At 35.8% G+C, this 16,405-nt stretch overlaps 3 protein-coding genes across 3 annotated transcripts; all 3 read right to left on the bottom strand.

Moving 5' to 3' along the window:
• Positions 1-892: 892 nt before the first annotated feature.
• Positions 893-8,341, bottom strand: LOC111797138 (pentatricopeptide (PPR) repeat-containing protein / CBS domain-containing protein). The gene is made up of 12 exons (XM_023680053.2): positions 7,894-8,341; positions 7,336-7,518; positions 7,066-7,198; positions 6,123-6,220; positions 5,804-5,965; positions 5,624-5,692; positions 4,798-4,933; positions 4,483-4,715; positions 3,473-3,550; positions 2,798-2,866; positions 2,024-2,200; positions 893-1,241 (listed from the first exon to the last, which is right to left on the bottom strand). Exons 1-12 carry the CDS (start codon positions 8,083-8,085, stop codon positions 990-992), a joined length of 1,782 nt encoding a protein of 593 aa, XP_023535821.1. The 5' UTR covers positions 8,086-8,341; the 3' UTR covers positions 893-989.
• A 1,241-nt stretch (positions 8,342-9,582) lies between these two features.
• LOC111797124 (uncharacterized) lies at positions 9,583-10,733 on the bottom strand. The gene is made up of 2 exons (XM_023680029.2): positions 10,213-10,733; positions 9,583-10,034 (listed from the first exon to the last, which is right to left on the bottom strand). The coding sequence occupies exons 1-2, from the start codon at positions 10,515-10,517 to the stop codon at positions 9,620-9,622; spliced, it is 720 nt and encodes a 239-aa protein (XP_023535797.2). The 5' UTR covers positions 10,518-10,733; the 3' UTR covers positions 9,583-9,619.
• A 3,298-nt stretch (positions 10,734-14,031) lies between these two features.
• LOC111796703 (putative WRKY transcription factor 11) lies at positions 14,032-15,884 on the bottom strand. The gene is made up of 3 exons (XM_023679442.2): positions 15,052-15,884; positions 14,522-14,647; positions 14,032-14,422 (listed from the first exon to the last, which is right to left on the bottom strand). The coding sequence occupies exons 1-3, from the start codon at positions 15,774-15,776 to the stop codon at positions 14,248-14,250; spliced, it is 1,026 nt and encodes a 341-aa protein (XP_023535210.2). The 5' UTR covers positions 15,777-15,884; the 3' UTR covers positions 14,032-14,247.
• Positions 15,885-16,405: the final 521 nt, after the last annotated feature.

Here is a 16,405-nt window from a genome sequence, read left to right on the forward strand (position 1 = left end):
TCGATTGGGTTGTATGCCTCATTAAGGTTGAAGGTTTCAGTTGGTGGGGCAACCAACATTATTTATTGGTTGTAAATAATGTGGCCTGCAAGTGGACCTAAACCTGCCAAAGCAAATGCAAAGGTTAAAAGAAAGTGAAGAAAATGTCACCATTTCAAGAACTGAAGCCTATAGAGGGTTTAATTCTTGAAACCAAAGAAGTTATGAGAAGGAATGGGTAGACACGAGGAAAGTTGCAAGATCCCATTAATAGAAACTGAGATCGAGAGTTTATCGAAATCTGATGACAATTAGGGTGAAAAGTTCCAAATATGTCACTTTTAAAAATTGAAGGTGAGGGAGATGAAAGTTGAACTTCTCGAAACGATGATCAGAGAGTTGGAATTAGGCAGAAGGGAGATTTTGATTTATCTAATCACTAAAGGAATGAGATCGAGGATGAGGAAATGGAGATTTGGCAAAGTGGTACTTCTGATTGAAAAGAATGATCAAATTTATACGCAACCAGGACGATCGTAGTCCATCCCTATGATATGGGGTTACTGTAATAGCTGAAGCCTACCGCTTGTAAATATTGTCCGCTTTGGCCCATTACGTATCGCCGTCAGCCTCACGGTTTTAAAACAAGTCTACTAGGGAGAGGTTTCCACATTCTTATAAGGAATGATTCGTTCCCATCTCCAACCGATATGGGAGCTCACAATCCACCCCCTTAGGAGCCCAATCTTCTCGCTGGCTCACCGCCTGATGTCTGGCTCAGATACCATTTGTAACAGTTCAAGCCCACTGCTAACAGATATTGTCCACTTTAGCCCATTACAGACATATACAGTTATCATCAAAGTCGAAGCATTTTAAAGGTAAGAAAAAAAATAGACACAATGCTCAAAAGTTCATTCAAACCATCTCACACCACCCAAAACTAAGGAGAGATACGCATAAAGACATTTGCTGTAAAGCTAAGTTAAAAAGTGGAGTGTTATTGTCATCTACGTCTTATGTGGAATGTTTGGCTGAAGCTGCATGGGAATGGGAGAAATAAAGCCATACAATTGCTCGATAGTAAAAACACCAACAGCCCTCGAACTCGAGCTATCGTATGTGCTAAACTTGCTATGTCTTACAATAATAATCATTTTGTACCTCTTTCGTAGAATTAGATTCACAACATGTCCGATTGATGTTGTAGTCGTAACACCGGGAGGAGGGCTTCTCATCATTTTCCAAAGGGGAGACTCCAACTGCACCATAAACAAATATTTAAGTTTCTACTTTTATATACATCCACAATCATTCAGCTAAATGATCGTCCTGCACTTGGTCACAAAAGATACAAGGTAGTAAAACAGGATCTATGATTTATAAATATTCCTTGAGAAGCCCGTCTTATTCAATCAAGCATCCGTTGTGATATTCCTTAAGATTTCATATCAAACAATGAGTATAATATTCCTGCCATTTTGATTTATAACGTGAGATCCCACGTCGGTTCTAAGGGTGTGGAAACTTCTCCCTAGATGCGTTTTAAAAACCTTGAGAGGAAGCTCAAAGTGGATAATATCTGCTAGTGGTGAGTTTTACAAATGGTATCAGAGCCAGACACTGGGCGATGTGTTAGTGAGGAGGCTAAGCCCTGAAAGGGGTGGACACGAGACAGTGTGTCAGCGAGGATGATGGGCCCCAAAGGGGAGTGGATTGGGGGGTCCCACATCGATTGGAGAAGAGAATGAGGCCTGGCGTCCCCAACATCGATTGGAGAAGGGAATGAGTGCAAGCGAGGACGCCAGGCCCCGAAGGGGGTGAATAGTAAGATCTCACATTGGTTGGGGAGAACAAAGCATCCTTTATAAGGGTGTGTAAACCCTAAAACCTTGAGGGAAAAGCCCAAAAAGGACAATACTCCTACTGGTTCAAAAAGATTAAGTTTACCGAAGAAAGAAATAACATAGGTAGTTATAGAGAAAGTTCTATCACTATGGTGTAATTTGTCTCCAACGACATGGACAAAAAAATTCTAACCCACCTCCGAGCAGTCTTCTCGGTGCAACAGTCCAATGCATCTACCCCAATCGTCTATGATAGGCACAACTGATTTGTCAAAGAAACGCATGACCACTTCCTTCAACTGTAAGTTTCCATTTAATGGCTGAACGGCTTTAAATGGCATCATGACACTCTCAATAGGAGCACCCGGATTTACCTGGAACGAATGTGTACAATTAAACTAAAGAGAAAAGACTACCATATGATCAAATAATTAACTAAAATGTATGGTAATAGCAGACATCTAGGACTCAAGTCCTAAACATGTTTACTCTTTTCTACAATTTAGAAATTTCATAATAAAACTCATCCTGCCACTATAAGTTTAAATACATCCATTAACAGTTACAGAAGTGAATGACTAAACGCTTCTGCTAAGCATTTACAATGTCCACAGTTAAGCATGCAAACATCTTTACTAGCATAAGCACATTGATAGTACCCAAACAGTTGAAATGGTATTGAAATATGAAAGATAAAGATCCAAAAGATAACCCAAGTAATTCGAGGTAGTTTGATCCTCTCTCTCTCTCTCTCTCGTGTTCACATAAGCCTAAACCATATAACCAATGCATGCCTTCAACCTTTCCTACCCACTCTATTTATAACAAATCACCATAACAACTTCCCAACTAATTACTAATAACCTTATACCCTAATAATATTCCTAGCATTTATATCACAGACATCCATTTCTTTGACATCTTTAAGATATGAAATAAACTAGACCACTGTAAAAACAGAGAATTCAAACCCGAGGAAATATGCAAGGACTAAAGAAAGATTTGGTGAGTCCAAGCAATGCTTCAATACGCAGAGCAACCTGGATCAGAATAAACATAAATATTAGATATTAGCTTAATAGAATAAAAATGGGTTTCATAAAAGACACTAGCGCTTCAAAGCTTAAATGCAGAGAAGGGAAAAAGGTTCGAGCATTTCAAGCATTGGACCGCTCAAAAGCAAATTTTCTCATGGCCATAGACGCTTTGGAAGTTCTAAAAGTATAAGATAGTATTATAAATTGTCTGAATTCTAAGACAGCATATAATCAGCTTCAAGTCAAGTCCATCAAGAAGCTAATATGCATAGAAGAGCCGAAGAAGTGTATAAATGAATTTTGAACTGGTGAACTAAAAAGAAACTTAGGCTTCTTTTGTTTATGAGAGACCAAATAAATTATCCTGAGTCACGCCTTTAGAAGGCCTTGGGATTATCACCAACAAAACATGAAAAAAATAGAACCAGAATGAAGTTTGTAATAATTGTTCACACAGATCTAAATAAAATAAAATAATTTTTTTCCGGAGAGTGCAAAGAACGGTGAATTGAGAAAATATCCTCAAATTCTTTCATAATGGAAGTACATGCTGCAAAATTGCAAACTTTTTATCCCAACAATTAAGGATAGTAGGTTGTATCTACTTACACTGCCTCCTCTGCTGGACCACGAGATTCCCTTCCATCTCTTAATAATTGTTGATAATTTCTCTGTTGCCACATCAATCTGAAAAGGACAAGCATAGATCACAAAGTCCATAAAATTTTTAAAGAAAATAAAGAAGATTAACCAATTTTGGAAGTTTGCAGATTCTAAAAATAACAGGATCTTATCAAGATTGTAAAATAACAGGATCTTATCAAGACTCTAATCATTCATGATTCTGCTTAATAAATGAGACAGAAACTTTCATTGGATCAAGAAACATTTCAGAGGTGGCAAAGATAAAATATCCTCCCACTCATGGCAAATCCAATGGAGCCAACAAAAAAAGTAACAAATTGGATTGACTAAAGCAAGGAACCATTATGTTAAATAATAACAATAATAATAATAATAATAAGTTGGTAATAGAAGCCCACAAAGAGCTCAAAGAACTAGTTAGCTCCAACGTGTTCTCACCAGAGGATTCCAAATAATCTTCCTTATATTCCATGGAAAGCACAAGGACCAAAAATGTCTATGATCTTCCATAAAATATTAACGGACGGACAGCCTAGACTTTCCCACTCTTCCTTACAGCTGAACATAAAACACCAATTTGGAGAAATGGCAAAAAGGAAACTCTTATTAGGACCATATATGTACTGTGCATTCACCAACAACCAAAACAACAATTCATGAAAGGAAGATTTTTACTTCCAGGTGGCTTTTGATAACTTGCCACTTAAAATCTTACCAAGTACATAAGGTAAAGTACTTGTTTTTTTACCATTCAGACTCTCGTTGTGGCATAAACTATTGTAAATTAGACAAACTAATATTGTATTAGCTCATTAACTTATACAACAACCAACAGTCCATCTCTATCTACTCGGATGTACGTGCTGTGGTCTACAATTTAAAGGTAGCAAACTTTTAGCACTAAGAGAAGAAAAGGAACAACAAGCCATACGTTCACCAAAAACATTTAAAACTCAGAAGTAAACGGATAGTACCTGATTGTCATGTAAAGCTGCCTCCATGAGAAGATGATCTGCCTCTTCTTGAAATCCAGGAGAAATACTTCCAGAGGAGTCCAGCCACATGCGTCTATGCAAACATTTGACCATCCTATAATCTCCTCTACTAGAGAAAAATCTCATAAAAGTGAGATAGAGATGTGGTTTTGGCCGCAAGTCCAAATTCCATCCAGAAAGCTTCAATAATTCCCCAAATAAAGAAAGAGCACCTGCTACCATGGACAAATTGTCTACTCAGTACAATTCAATCCCAAAATTTCCCATCAATTACTAGTTGGGTATAAATCATACCGTTTATAGAGCCACAGTTAACCAAAGCATCAATCATTGCAGTGTATGCTGTTCGATCAATCAACAAATCATGACTAGACTTCATTTCCAGCACAATTTTGTGAACAAGACGGACATCTTTCAGAATCCCAAAACCCTAAAAAAAAAAATATAAAACTAAATAATGAGTGGAAAGTTTATGTCAGAAAAGTGAATCAAGATGCACAAGCTTGTAGCTCTAGTTATTGACAGGAGCTAGAACCTAGAACCCCACGAGGAAATTTTAAAACATGCAAGAATGATTGTGGGTCAGACCAGAATGGGGGGAGGGGGAGTAAATCTTCTCCTATGGCTATGAGAAAGTAATTGATTTGGATGCATGTTTTCCGTCGACAAGAACTGCATGCTTCCACTGTAACTAAAGAAGATTTCCAGATAAAGTGTCATGGTAAAACAATGAAGGTCTTATGCATCACTCTCAAACGATAGAACCAGTATCAAATTGGCAGTAACTTGTTCGAGATTATATTTTCCTCTACGAAGTCTGAGCTTCTCTTCGCCAAAGTGATTGCATATCAATAATATCGTTCATAGAAAAGCTTCCAAATCCATCGAGCCGTACACTTTGACTGGAAACTTCAATATATACACCCATAATCTATATATTACCAGAATCAACGACATTTCCCAGAGATGCAAAAATATGGCACAAAAAAATTAACTCAGAGGAGTAAACTCCTAAAACTTTTATTCAAATAATTCAAAACCCGTAAATCCTAAGCATATTCAACTTGTAAAATATAAATCCATTTACATGATAAGCAAAACGGGTGAAAAGTTCACTGACCTTAAGTAAAGTAGTGTACGTCACAACATCAGGAAAAATATCTTCCTGATTATACTTACCAGCTCGTTCCTGTAAAGAATGAAATTGTGAGTAACAAAATATAAGCACTGGTTGATTCCTCAACCAACTAATAAAAACATTTGGAGGCTCTAAAGTGGCCTTTCAATACATGTTCGTGACCTTCATTTCCTCGAAGAAATACATTGCTGCGTCCAGTTTGTTGATCTTCACACAAGCAGAGATTAATGTATTATATGTAAGCTTATCAGGTTTCAACTCCAGATTTAGCATCTCATTGTACAGAGCTAAAGCAGCTTGAGGAACACCTGAGCTTATGTACCCCTGAAAATCCAAGAAAAGAAAATTACTAAGCAGTGTAATCCGGATCCTGGATCTCCAATTGCAGCACCAGGTCAGACTTTGATAATTTGATACATTGCAACAAATATTTTTATTTCTCATTAGTAATAATCTTGCAGAACTACAACTGTGTGCACACCTTCATCAATAAGTTGTAAACTGATATAGAGAGATTGCCTCCTTCATGAAGTAAGAATCCATATCGTGCTATTAGACCATTGGCACGGCGCATGTCTCCTGCACTACAAAAATCAACATGATAGAATAAATGCATCGAACAAAATAACAATAATAATAATAAATATTTGAGCTGAACCATTCCCTAAATCTGATTCTAACACTGCTTCCATAACATTTAACTTCAACAATCATCAAAGAAACTATGATAAAACTAGTTGAGCTTCTCTAAGGTACCATTAAGCATCATACAATCATTAAAAGTTAAAGAGAAATATACCCTAACAAAAATCTGCACAAGTCTACACAATGACCTCTGGAGATAATCAATATGTTTTAATTAAAAATTAGAATGCAAGTCTGATTCGTGCCCATGTATATGGGATCGGTTCAAACTCATAAATTAAAATTATAAGAATTTAGAAGTTTTTTGTACTGCACTGCAATATAATTAAATATGAATAAATGGCATAGATATCATTATCAAATATGACATCCAACCCAACCTGCAACGTTCATTGCATGCTGATTATAAGTGTTCCATATTTCCAAAAAAATATGGCTGACATAAAACTTATTCTACTAATATACTTATACCAAATATTTAAGCCTGAATAAATAAATCAAAACTAGTACACAAAGGAAGGTGTAATGCTCACCACCATCAATTAAGGTGGAGGACGGTCATATTTATAATGATAATGAATAAGAAACAGCAGTAGATGAAATACGGTAAAAGAAAGATATTACACCTGAAAGCTTAACTAATCTCAAGTAAATACAAATCAATTGACCATAAACTAACTCCCCAAACATTGAAGACATTATTCTGATCCTTGAAGCCTAGATAAGCACAGTAACGGCACAGAAAAATGCTTAACAAGTGACCTCTCGTAGAAACTGACCTGCTTCGGTTAAAGCATTTAGAACACCATAAATAAGTGGTGCGGACAATGTTGGACTTCCAATAGCAGTACCTTCTTCCACAGATTCAAGTAATTGAAATGCTTCATCAATCTTGCGAGCTTCACCCAAACCCTGGCAAATAAAAGGCCAAGACGTAACTGGACCAAGAACTAATCACGACTCTCCCACATAATTCTCACAACTACGGATTCCTCGATCAGCTCAATTAGGAATCTAAAACTCATAATAGTTTAACTATAATAAAGTACCTTTAAAAGCGTGCCATAACTGACGTTGTCTAAACCACAATTGTCTGGCTTTGACATTTCATTAAAAGTCCTCAGAGCTAAATCAATATCACCGCAGTGAACACAAGCTTCCAGGACCGCATTCATAACAATTGTATTCAGCTTTCCATAACGTTTCTTGGCAATTTCGATTTCCTCAAATATCTAAGAAAGCAAATGACAATATGAACTCCAGCACGAAATGCCGAGACTGTACACTTCGAAGGAAACCATCACTTATCATGCAACTACTAATTTCTAACGTCGAAAATATTATTCCACACAAATACGTTACGTGAGACTATATAATTTTAATCAATAAGAACGCATGAACTACCGATACTTAAAATGAAAATGACAGTGAAAACTATCAAATTCGCCTTAATCAAGGTGCGGCATGAGAATGAAACTTCGTAAACAACAGCAAGCAATAACATGACCAAAACTCGGAATCCTTTTTTATTTATTCTGACATTCTTACGAACAAAAAGTCGAGATGAGTGTAGATTGAAGTGAATAAAGAGCAGAAACGAGTAAAACCTGGTGGAGCTGCTTCCGACGGGTGAGCCTGACGACACGAGAGGTCAGCCGCTTGAGATTGGGACTCCGAGGAGAGTCTATCCGACGCCGAGCGTCGGCCGTGCGAGAAGGAAGTGAACAAGAAAATACGTTCATTGAGTCGGATGGATTCCATGCCAAATGACGAGAGGAGAATGACGCTATCCATAGCATCTTCTCCAATGGTGGTTGTAAGTGCCGATAAGATACAGGAGAAGCTAACCATCAGCCATGGAGCGAGAGAGAGAGAGACAGAACGGAGTGGATAACGACAGTATGTAAAATTTGGCGGTAAATGTACGGTGTCGTTGGCTTGGGCCCTTGGGCCGAATCTTGCAGGATAAGGCCTGGGCCTGGTTTACAGCAACTCTGTGGGTAACACGAGGCCCAGCCCGGTCGGAAAGCATACATTCTAAACAAATTGTTCGTTTTTTTTTTTTTTTTTTTTTACTAAATATATGTTTTAATCCATAAGTCCACTACGGTCTGTTTTAACCTATTACGTATTGTCATCCGTCTATCGGTTTTAAAATGTGTCTTTTAGAATTATGAAACATTCATTATAAAAATGTGGAAATCTCTTTCTAATAGACACGTTTTAAATTTATGAGACTAACAGTGATACGTAACAAGCCAAGCTGACAATATCGGTTAGCGGTTAACTTGGGTTGTTACAAATGGTATAGTACCATGAATTGTCACTGGGCAGTGCGAGACATTGTCGAAGTAGAGCTAGACCTCTCTATAGTAGACGCATTTTAAAGCTGTGAGGTTAACGATAATATGTAACGAGCCAAATCGGGCAACAACTACTAGTAGTAGGTCTACACATTATAAATTGAAAAAAATGTTAAAATACAAAAGACTCGAATTAACAAAAAAAAAAAATATATATATATATATATATATATAATACTAATACGTATATTTAGCACATTTTTATTATTTTGACTATTTACGTGCGACATATCTCAAATCTAACTATTTACTTATCAATCGACCTAGGTAAAATATTAGGCCAAAAGTATGTTTAAGCTTTTAATGCTTCGATTGTTTTTAATTTAGTCGTCCACATTGAAATTGTTAGTCTAGTCGAAATTTTGGTACAATTACAATTATACCCCGTGGTTGTTAAACAATAGAATTGGCTCGTGGAAGCATACATATAAAATGGCTAATTGAATTAGTAGAATAGCCCAAATATATATATAGGTAGCTATATAGATAGAAGTTAATAAAATTGGTAAAATTATTAAACTTTTATCGATAAAAAAACACGATTACTCCAAATTAATAGAGTTTAAAATAATAAATTTAATAATATTAAACGTGTTTAGCTAATTTATTGAATAAATTTATAGACATATTTATTTAATACGAAATTAAAAGTTAATAATTTGTCGGTAAAATTTAATTACCATTATTTCATATCACCCAAAAATAAAATCAAAATGAAAAAAAAAAAAAAAAAAAAAAAAAAAAAACATGAAGAAGATAATTACATACATTTAAATATAGTTATATATTACTACTGATAATTAGATAAAATCTAACTTATTAATTTATCTACATGGAGTTCTGAAACATTAAAATTTAAAAATAAAAATAAAAAGTAAAATAAAAAGGGTTTTTTTTTTTTTTTTTTCGTTTCATTTTGTTCATAGGAATTACTTTTAAAGTCGAGAACAAAGGCTTTAAGGGTTTCATTTCATAGCGAGTTATCGCTGTTCATATTCTGCAGATCAAAGCAGCTCTTGGATTTCAAGCCATTAACGAGCTTCCGATCATGGAACCTGTGCCCTAGGGTTCGTCCTCTTCGTTCGTTCTCTTCATCTTCTTCATCTTCCTCATCGCTTCCTCGATCTCTGTCCTCTGAATCGGAACCTGCAGCTGCTTCCTTGTGATACTTTTCTTCTTCGTCTTCGTCCAGGGCTAACAGAGGCATCGATTTAGGGTTTGGCCAGTTGTAGAACGAAGCTTTTCTCGACCATTTTGACGCCATTAAAATCCTCTTCCTCTTGTTGAAAGGATTCTCCGGCTTCTCTAAATCTTTCACTTGAATCACCTCTGATAGATTCGCAAACGACTTCGATTTCCCCGAGAAATGGCTCGATAATCCTCTTCTGCAATTTCATTTTCCCCTCCGGGAGAAATTTTATCAAATTAGAGAGTTGTAAATTGCAAATTAGCGTTGAAATTACTTGATTAATCGGAAGTTTAAAAGTTCAATCACTGACTCGACTTCGATTTTTGGTTTCTGGTTTATAAGAGAGGGAAAATTTAAGAGATAGAGAAACTCACTTGATCGGAAGAGCGTCTTCAAGAGAATCTAATCTGCATAATCCTCCTTCCTTCGACTTACTCTGAACCTCACCGCTGCCTCCGTCGTCATCAGAATCGCCGTCAGGAACTCCAATCGACGACGAACTCCCCGACGAATTTTCCCCAATCGAGCTACCAGATCCGGAGCCGCGAAAACTCGTCCGACCTCGGTTCTGAGTCTCGACTACGGCGGCTGGATTCTCCGGCGTAAGAGAGACGCCGTCAAACGCCGTGGCCGCCGCAACCTCGATGTTGAACGTCGGAGGACCGAACATAACTTCCATCAGTTAACGGCGGGAGATCGACTCCGTCTCACTAGTGAGGCGAGGCGGACTTCCGACCTTCCTCCGCTCTGCTTCTCCTCGCCGGCTACGCCCAAGGACTAGGTCTCGTTGTCATCAACCGGCGGCGGTTGCCTGATTGGTACTGACTTCTCTGGTAGAGAGAGAGAGATTAGTAGGGGATAAGGGGGTCTCTGTGAACTTTACAGAGAAAGGGATATTTTAAGAGTTTTGAGGGAGGATTTCGTTTGGAATTTGTTTTGTTTTTTTTTTTTTCAGAAAATCGGAAATTAACGAAATAATTTTATTAGTTTTTTTTTTCAATAATTAAAAAAAAAATTAAACCAATACATTTTTTAAAGTTCACAAATTTTTTTTTTTTTTTTTTTTTTTTTTTGGGACTCAACAATTCTACTAATATTATTTATTTTATAATTTAATTTAAATAAAATAAAACATAGGTACAAAAAATGGATAGGGACGAGCAGACATTTTGCACCCTCAAACATAACAAATTAATGCAACCTTAAAATAAATAAATTAAAATTAAAAAAAAAAAAATAATTAAGGGTGGTGTTTGGGAGACGGGATAGTGGAGTCCACTTGCGGTTTATTAGGTATCTACGCCATGACGTGGAAATTCAACTATTTTAAAAAATAAAATCTATTAATAACAATTCTTACTGATTGTCTTTTCCTCTTTTATCCCTTCTTTTTTGAAATTATGATATTTGTACGTAACTGTAATTTTCTTTTACCGCTGTAAATTTGGTAAATTAAATCGTTATTAAATAGTATGATAATATTTAATTAAATCAGATTAAAGTTAGTATAATGATTGAGTAATTAATAGTATGATAATATTTAATAATCAAGTGGTTTTATTTATTTTTTAAAAATAAATAAATAATCGAGGAAGTCCAAATTCACCATGTAAATTTCCTTATCCTTTTCTCGAGATACTGCCTAAATGGTCAAGGCATATTTGTTGGTATATACCAATGTATTAATTTCTTCCTTTAAACTTTGCTATTATTTGCTCTTACTTTCTTTCTTTCCTTTTCAATTTGTTTGGGTTTCAACAGTCTTTTGAGAATCTCTAGAGAATAATTAGTTCATTTTCGTAATTTTTTATTATTTTTTCGATCGTAGATATTACCGGTTTTGACCCGTTATATATCTCCTTTTAGGAGAGGTACTCTCCAACCGGGATCTCATAATCTATCTTCTTGTGGGCCCAACGTTCTTATTGGTACACGGCCCAGTGTCTGACTTTGATACCATTTGTAATAGCCCATCTCAATCCTACCGTTACGAGATATTGTTTGTTTTTGCCCACTACATAACGTCGTCAATCTCATGATTTTAAAACGCGTGTACTAGGGAGAGGTTTTCACACCTTCAAAGTAATGCTTCCTTTTTTGTGCAAGTTTACCTACTACTCTTAACAAACATTGAAAGTAACCCGTTCAAAAAAGTTTGTTTCAAAAACTCCCACACGTCAATAAAGTTTTAATAAAAGAAACTAATTTTACTGTCGTTTTCTCTAAAGTACCGTCAAATATGCCTGAAATTTTATTCTACCGTTTTTCAACTGAATGCTTTTGAAAAGGTAATTATTTAATATAAAGGTTTGTAACGCTCATCCAAGAATAATGATATAAATTAATACACCTAACAACGCAAGTTCACCGCTAGCAAATATTGTCTGCTTTAGTCTCGTATGTATCACTGTCAGGTTTCCACACTCTTATAAGATATGTTTTGTTCCCCTCTCCAATCAATATGAGATCTCATAATCCACCCCTTTGAAAACCAGCGTCCTCATAGGTACACCGCTCGATGTCTAGCACTAATATCATTTGTAACAGCCCAAGCCCACCATCAGAAAATATTGTCCGCTTTGGTCCATCGTGTACCGCCATCAGCCTCATTATTTTAAGACGCGTCTATAAAGAGAGGTTTCCACACTCTTATAAAACTACTTCGTTTCCCTCTCTAACTAACGTGGGATCCAACCTTTAATCTATTAGCTCACTGAAAAAAATTTAAGGAAAAAAAAATACACATTAATAAGAGGGGTATAAAAGTCAAATGATGTAGCGTGAATAAATAAAAATCCAATAAAAACAAAAATAAATCGTCGAATTTTCTCGTTACCCTCAACTAGAACATTATTTAATAACAAAAATCAATAATAAAATTATTAATGGGAAATAAATAAATAAAAATTGCCGTTTGATTTAAACTAGAATATCAATTTGTCCAACTCTAAGCCCCAAAAAGTATTGTTATAAATACTTTTATTTAATTAAATTCCCCTCTAAAAATGTAAGCCCCTATTTTTAAATATATAATTTTGATTATCGTTTGCATCAAATTAGTGACTAATGTAATCTATGATGGATGATAGAAGTCTCACATCGGCTAATTTAAGGAATGATCGTAGATTTATAATCAATTATAATTAACGAATACTCTCTCTATTGGTATGAAACGTTTTGGGGAAGCCCAAAACAAAACCATGAGAGCTTATGCTCCAAGGACAATATGCTTGTGAAGGGTCGTGTTCGTCTAACCATCTATAATGTAATTGTTACCATATTTTAACTAAATTAAATCATATTTATTTATAATAATTATTTCTTTTGGTTTCTACCCCACTAAGGGTAAAAAAGGTTAAATTGTGCAAATATTGAAACCCAAGAGAGTAAAATTGCGGCTAGTTTTGGAATTATGGTCTCGTTTTGTTCAAACACTTGGGCGAGAAAAATGGCCCATGGTCCAACTAAGTCAAAAGCCCAATTTACCCTTTCTGTACTTTTTTTTTTTTTTAAATAATTATAATTTTTTTATTCCAAAACTCGCGGTTGGAAAATAATTAATTCAAACTCACCACGTGGAAAAGACAAATCGGAGGGTTCTTTTATTATATATATAATCTTAAAAATATTGAATATATGCCTAAAATTGTATATTTAATTGGGAGAAAAAGTCAATTTCGGAATAAGTGAAATAAAGTTCAAAAAGATATATCATTTAATTCTTAGTTTATAATTAATTATCCTAGAACACAAAAGACCCCCCCTTTTTTTTACTTTTCATACCTCAAAAATCAACCCCCAATGTTTTCATATTTCCATTTTCACCCCAACAATTTATATTTCCTACCATATTAAATTAAATCAATTAACATGGGGGCTATGCGTCAATCCTCTCAAACCCGACACACAATCTCTGTTTGAATTAAAAATAAAGAGGAATTTGAGAGATATGCCTACGAAACCGAAAATAGAGATTATATTCCTCGATGTTTTGCTTGAATATATGTCCTTCTTTACTAGCTAAATAATATATAAACATTTTTAAAATTTGTAATATTATTTTTTTTTAAATTAAGTTGAATATTAAAAATTCTTTTTATGAATGTTATTATATTTATTTTGAAGTTTTAACATTTTTTTAATAAAAACTAATAATATATATATAAACGAAAAAATAAAATTAAACTCATTCCCTCAAATTTGCCATTTTACTAATTTCTTCTGTGTCAAAAATAAACTTTTTTTTTTTTTTTTTTTTTTTTTTTACATTCTTAGTTTTTTGAATGTACAACCACCACGAAAAGATAAAAACAAGGTCAAAATTAACATTTTTTTTTTCTACTTATTCCCTCCACAAACCACTTTTTTTTTTTTTTTTTTTTTTTTTTTTTTTTTTTTTTTTTCTAGCTTCAAGTTGAGTCCAAAGCTAAAGACACTCCGGCGGCCCTATTTTCCAGCAACGAGCTCGGCGTATGGCGGTGCTCCCCTTCATACGTAATAATCAACATCGCCGGATCCTTCGGATTTCTCTCCACGTGCTTCCTTGCCGGACATCCCCTCATCGTGCTACACTTATAATATGCTCTGAAATCATTAAAAGAAAAAATCGTTCAGTCAAATCGGTAAATTACAATAAATCGCCGCCGATACGGCGTGGAGTATTAGTTTTTAGCGTCTACTAACCGCGGGTATGGAGATCCCTTGATCGGCTTCTGACCGTATTTCCTCCACGAGAACTCGTCCGTTGGAATGTCGGCGATTTTCGAACTAATAGCCGGGATTTGAATCGTCTTCTTCATACGATTTTTTCTGTAGAAAACGACGGCAGTCAATATTTAAGTATTTTTTCTAAAATTGTTGTAAAATGAGAACGGCGGTGGGACCCACTAAGTGAATAAAAGTCAGCGGTCAACAATTAAGGCTAAAAGAACGAGACAAAATTGCTTTATTGCCAAGTTGAAAACAAAATCGATTTTCAATATTATTATTATTATTATTTTCTAAATTGATAAACCACAACCAAATCGTGTCAGTGTCACGCGTGCTGTGCCAACTCGCTAACCGTTCCTTATTATGACTCAGACGAGTGAACTCGTTCTCCATCGACTCTGTTCTTAGTTAGAAATAAGGTCATTGTTCTTCCTAATATCACTCAGAAATCGTCGATTATTTTGTTAGATTAAGGTGTGAAGAAGATGAAATCAGTTCGTTACCTTCTCTTTGAGCAATGGCACTTGCAGGAACCAGATTTCGATCCAGAGATTATCCCGGACAAATCTTCGGAATGATCTTGTTCGTGACACTTCTTCTTGCACGCCTCCGCAGAGAGCGGCAGTTTTCCACCGGAAGCAGTCGGCGCCGGTGCCAAAAACACGGCCGTTCCTACTTTTCCGTTGGATACACTTCCGTCGCCGGTAATGGCAGAGGACTTCAAAGAGGAACTGGAAGAGACGCTGAAGGTTTCCTTAGAAAATTCATCGGTTCCCTTAGGGTTAGGGTTCAGAATATTCGGCCTGGTGAAATCAAGAGTCAAACTCTGAGGCTGCGACTGAGGCAAGTTCGCCGCTGCAGAGACGACATTCGCCTGCGGCGGAGCAGAAATCGTTACCGACGAAGTAAACAGAGAAGGAGCGAGATTCATCGTTTGATCTTGAGGAACAGAGAGATGAGGAAATGAACCAGATATCGGCGATGAGAAGGCGAAAGAAACCGGACCTCGCCGGAACCTAGCGTGACCAGTCCGATTAAGGAGAGAGATCGCTTTCTTAAGCTTCAGAACAGTTGCATCGGTTAGGTCAGAGCAATCGCCATGGTTTGAAGTTTTCTTGTGCGAAAGAAGACGAATCAGATGCTCCATACTCTTCAATCCTTGCGATGCAGCTTCCTGTATAGCCATCTGATCATCCATCTTAGGAAAACTCACTAGATCGACCGCCATGGTTGAGAGCTTAAAGCAACGATAATAGAAACAGAGACGAAAAGACTGAACTACGAGACTGAAATTGAAGAGAAGAGATTAGTTTGCGGAGAAAGTAAGATGACTGTGGGGGTTGGGGATGATTTAATAGCCCTCGAGGTGACCGGCTAAGCAGGTTGGCAGTGAGAGTGGATTCACGATCCAACGGTGGAGATCCGTTCATGGACATAAACAGTGGGCCATACCGTGGAAGAAAATAAGAACGGAACAGAGAATAAAAGAGACCGATTGATGTTCATGAGTCCATCGAAGACATTTTTCACTCTTTTTTAACAATTAATTTACTTTTTTTACAAATTAAATTAAGATTTAATAATTTAATAAAGTTTGATAATTAATTTTAGTTTTTTTTTTTACAATTAAATATGAGATTTATAAATTTAATTACACTATTTATCTAAAATCGCAAAATTACTACAAAATGCACTAAAATAAAAATAAATAAATATTTAATCATTCACGATGATCCGACGGTGGAGATTCTCCAAAAGAGTTGACGACGACTTTTTCCCATTCCCTCATTTAATAATCGATGAAGCATTTGAAGATTTTCTGCCACGTGTACAAAGCATTAAAGGAGTCCGGAAATT

This window comes from Cucurbita pepo, chromosome 6, assembly GCF_057944985.1.
Source record: "Cucurbita pepo subsp. pepo isolate OVF chromosome 6, ASM5794498v1, whole genome shotgun sequence".
In the NCBI taxonomy this organism is placed as follows: Eukaryota; Viridiplantae; Streptophyta; class Magnoliopsida; order Cucurbitales; family Cucurbitaceae; genus Cucurbita; species Cucurbita pepo.